The 2,784-nt window shown below is 54.7% G+C and overlaps 1 protein-coding gene across 2 annotated transcripts in view; it reads left to right on the top strand.

Annotated features, from left to right (window-relative positions):
* Positions 1 to 697: 697 nt before the first annotated feature.
* Positions 698 to 2,784, top strand: part of TGFBR1 (transforming growth factor beta receptor 1) — a 38,128-nt gene continuing 36,041 nt past the window's right edge. The window contains exon 1 of one of the 2 annotated variants that reach the window (XM_085306824.1): positions 698 to 931. In XM_085306824.1, the coding sequence (XP_085162950.1) occupies positions 856 to 931 (76 nt within the window). In that variant the 5' untranslated portion in view covers positions 698 to 855. Of the gene's footprint in view, positions 932 to 1,394; positions 1,758 to 2,784 lie in introns of those variants that run through there. The other variant, XM_085306826.1, reaches the window with a different exon arrangement.

Below are 2,784 nucleotides of genomic sequence, written 5' to 3'. Positions count from 1 at the left end.
TGCTAGGTAGCAGGGAGTAAGCTCTCAGCACTACCCGTCATGTCTACACCCAAAAGAGCAGCTCTTACGAGGCTGCTGGAGAGGGAAAAGCAGCGCAGCAAGTATACCGAAGGGCTCTGCGCACTCCCCCTCCACACGCGGCTTGCAAAGAGCAGGAACTTCAGCTACTGTGGCTTACTCTGCTCCCCCAAAACAGCCCGAAGGCTGCCTAAATCCCGCTCAAATACATGTCTTTGGCGGCRTTACTCCAACCTCACTGTTCACTCAGCAGATCTAGACGGCAAAGGGTACTCGCTGGCGCAGCCTCCCCGCTACCGGCAGTTGGGTTACAAGTCCGGGTGCCTCTCCACTGTCTGGCAACGTCTAAGGCCGTCTCGCGCCTGCCTCGGACAAGCCACAGCGCCTGGAGGCAGCCCGCGGCTAGGTGCATAGAGAGCGCGCCCATCGCCAGGGCCTCGCGCCTCCTTGAACCTCGCCGYGGGAGCCGCCCGGGCCTGGGCCAGCCCCGCCCCCTCACCTCCCCCTCGCCGTGCCCCACCCCCTCGCCGCGCCGCGGCCGCTCCCCCGATCTTGTTGTTGTTCGGGCGCTCTGCAGCTGCCGGCGGGGCGGGGCCGGGCGGGAGGGGCGGGGCCGGCGGGAGCGGCCAATCAGGCGGAGCCTCTGTGTCAGTTACATTAGTGGCTACGGCCAGCTGGGGAGGTGCAGGCGGCGGTGGTGGCCCGTGGGTGCGCGCTTCTCTCCGTTTCTCTCGTGGGGGGAGGAGCAGGGAGGAGAAGGGGGTCGTGAGCCGGAATCCTGGCGCGCGCGTGCGCGCGCGCGCACGCACCCTCGCTCTGCGGGTTCGGGACCGGACCATGGCGTTAACGGCCACTCGGCGGCCCTGGGCCTTGCTGTGCCTGGTGGCCGTGCTGCTCCTCCCCAAGGCGGCTGGTGAGTGCATGTGTGCGTGCAGGAAGGGAGAGGAAGGAGGAAGCGCGGGAGGTGGTGCCGGGGGGGGGCGGGGAGCGGCAGTGGTCCGCGGGTCCCCGTCGGTTCCTTTCAACAACATGGCGGAGGGGCCGGTTGGGGCGGAGTCGCTTTCCCCCCCCCCTCCTTCCCCGCCCCGGTGTCCGAGCCTGGCAGAGTTTGGGGACGGCGCGTCCCTTTGTTGGCCGAGTGCAGCAGCGGCCCTACGGGAGGGGCCTCGGCGCAGGGCGGGCGTAATGCCGCGGGGCAAGGAGGGGCGCTGGCGGCGGGCGCTGAGGGATGGACAAGGTACCCGCCGCGGCCTCGAGAGAGCAGCCTATTTCCCCCTCTTTTTTTTTTCTTCCCCCCTCTAGCGCCTGCGGAGAGCAGCGCCCCGAGCGGCGTCTCCCCAGGGTACCCCCTGCTCTGCTCCCGCCCCTGTGGTGGACTCTGGTTGCCCCTTCCCTCAGAGGGGACGAGCCGCCGCGGCCCGCCAGGGTAACGCGGCTCCCGGTGGCGGAGCACACCCCTCCCTCACCTCCGTGCCTTGAGGTCACCGTCGCTGTGCGTCTGGGTGGTTGGAGCAGAGCAGACTATAAAAACTAACTGCTTGGGGATGATGTCTCCTTTGGAAAACTTCTGTCTGTGTTGGCTTCGTCAGCAGGCTAGGGGAAACCCGCTGTGCCTTGCAGGCAGGCTCCTCTCTGATGCTTACAAACAGTACTGTGGGAGAGAAGAGAGGAGGCAGCAGCTCAGGGAGCGACGTGTTGAATGTTCCACGCAATGAAGGGAAGACTCTCCGAAGTCTCGGGTTCGATGCTGTAGTAAGCTGATGCACTTTGCGGTGTGCTGCTATTGTCAGTTCTGAGAACTAGTGATGACTTGGGTAGATGATCTTTGTGTTACAGCTGATYGATTAACCTTTGTGCTTTGTGAGGCCCAAAACACGAGGAAACAATCTTAAGCAAGCACCATACAGGAAAAGAGCTCTCTCATTTTGGCCACTCCATACCTAGGGTCTSTTATAAGAGATCTGATATCAGAGCTGTACTGTTGTACTGTACAGATAGGTGATGTGTGAAACTGAGTTGTTAATGACATTTGGGAAATTGAAAACTCAAGTGAATATGAAAAAACATGTTTTCTTCTTCTCTTAAGCAGTAAGGTCATATTTGTTGATGAAACTTAAGATATATATTTTTTACTGTCAGATATATATATAATCATATATATGATTTAGATTTCAACTTCTGTAGTATGTTAGGTGATGGCAATCAATATACAAAATCTATATTTGAGTGCCAGTATATGAATTCTTCCATAGGTGGCATGTGTATTGCTCTAGGGTTTTGAAGAGGAGAAGATGTACTATGACTCTTTCAATTACAACTTTAAGACATCACTCAGTCTGGGTTCTTAGAATGCTATTTTCATTTCACTTTAATCATACTGCAAAGAAAATATTACTTAAGGCAAAATATAATTTACTATACTAAAATACTGTATTAATTGCTCATGTCTTTAWTAAAGAAGATAGAGAGTCTTTGAAATTGAAACAGTGAGGCTTAAATTACCTTTTCTCTTGTGTGCGTGTGTGCTTAAAGTTTTCTTGTGTAAAACATCAAATCTAGATACTGAGAGAAACTTTCATGTTGATTTGAGCTTAACATTTCATTTCTCATTTAATGCCTCTGAGCAATCAAGAACTTTCATTTAATTTCTGTCACGAAAGCAAGATCTAAGAGTTTTATATGGAAACAAGGATAGGTTGCCGTAAGCTTCCAAGGCTAACATATTTTTCCTTAGGACATCTTAAGGATGGAAGTAGTGTGTGTGTG

The sequence above is a fragment of the Rhea americana genome, unplaced genomic scaffold (genome assembly GCF_003343005.1).
Source record: "Rhea americana isolate MKP2758 unplaced genomic scaffold, rheAme1 scaffold_248, whole genome shotgun sequence".
In the NCBI taxonomy this organism is placed as follows: Eukaryota; Metazoa; Chordata; class Aves; order Rheiformes; family Rheidae; genus Rhea; species Rhea americana.
Note: the sequence above shows the minus strand (reverse complement) of the source record. Positions and strands in the feature narration are given on the sequence as shown.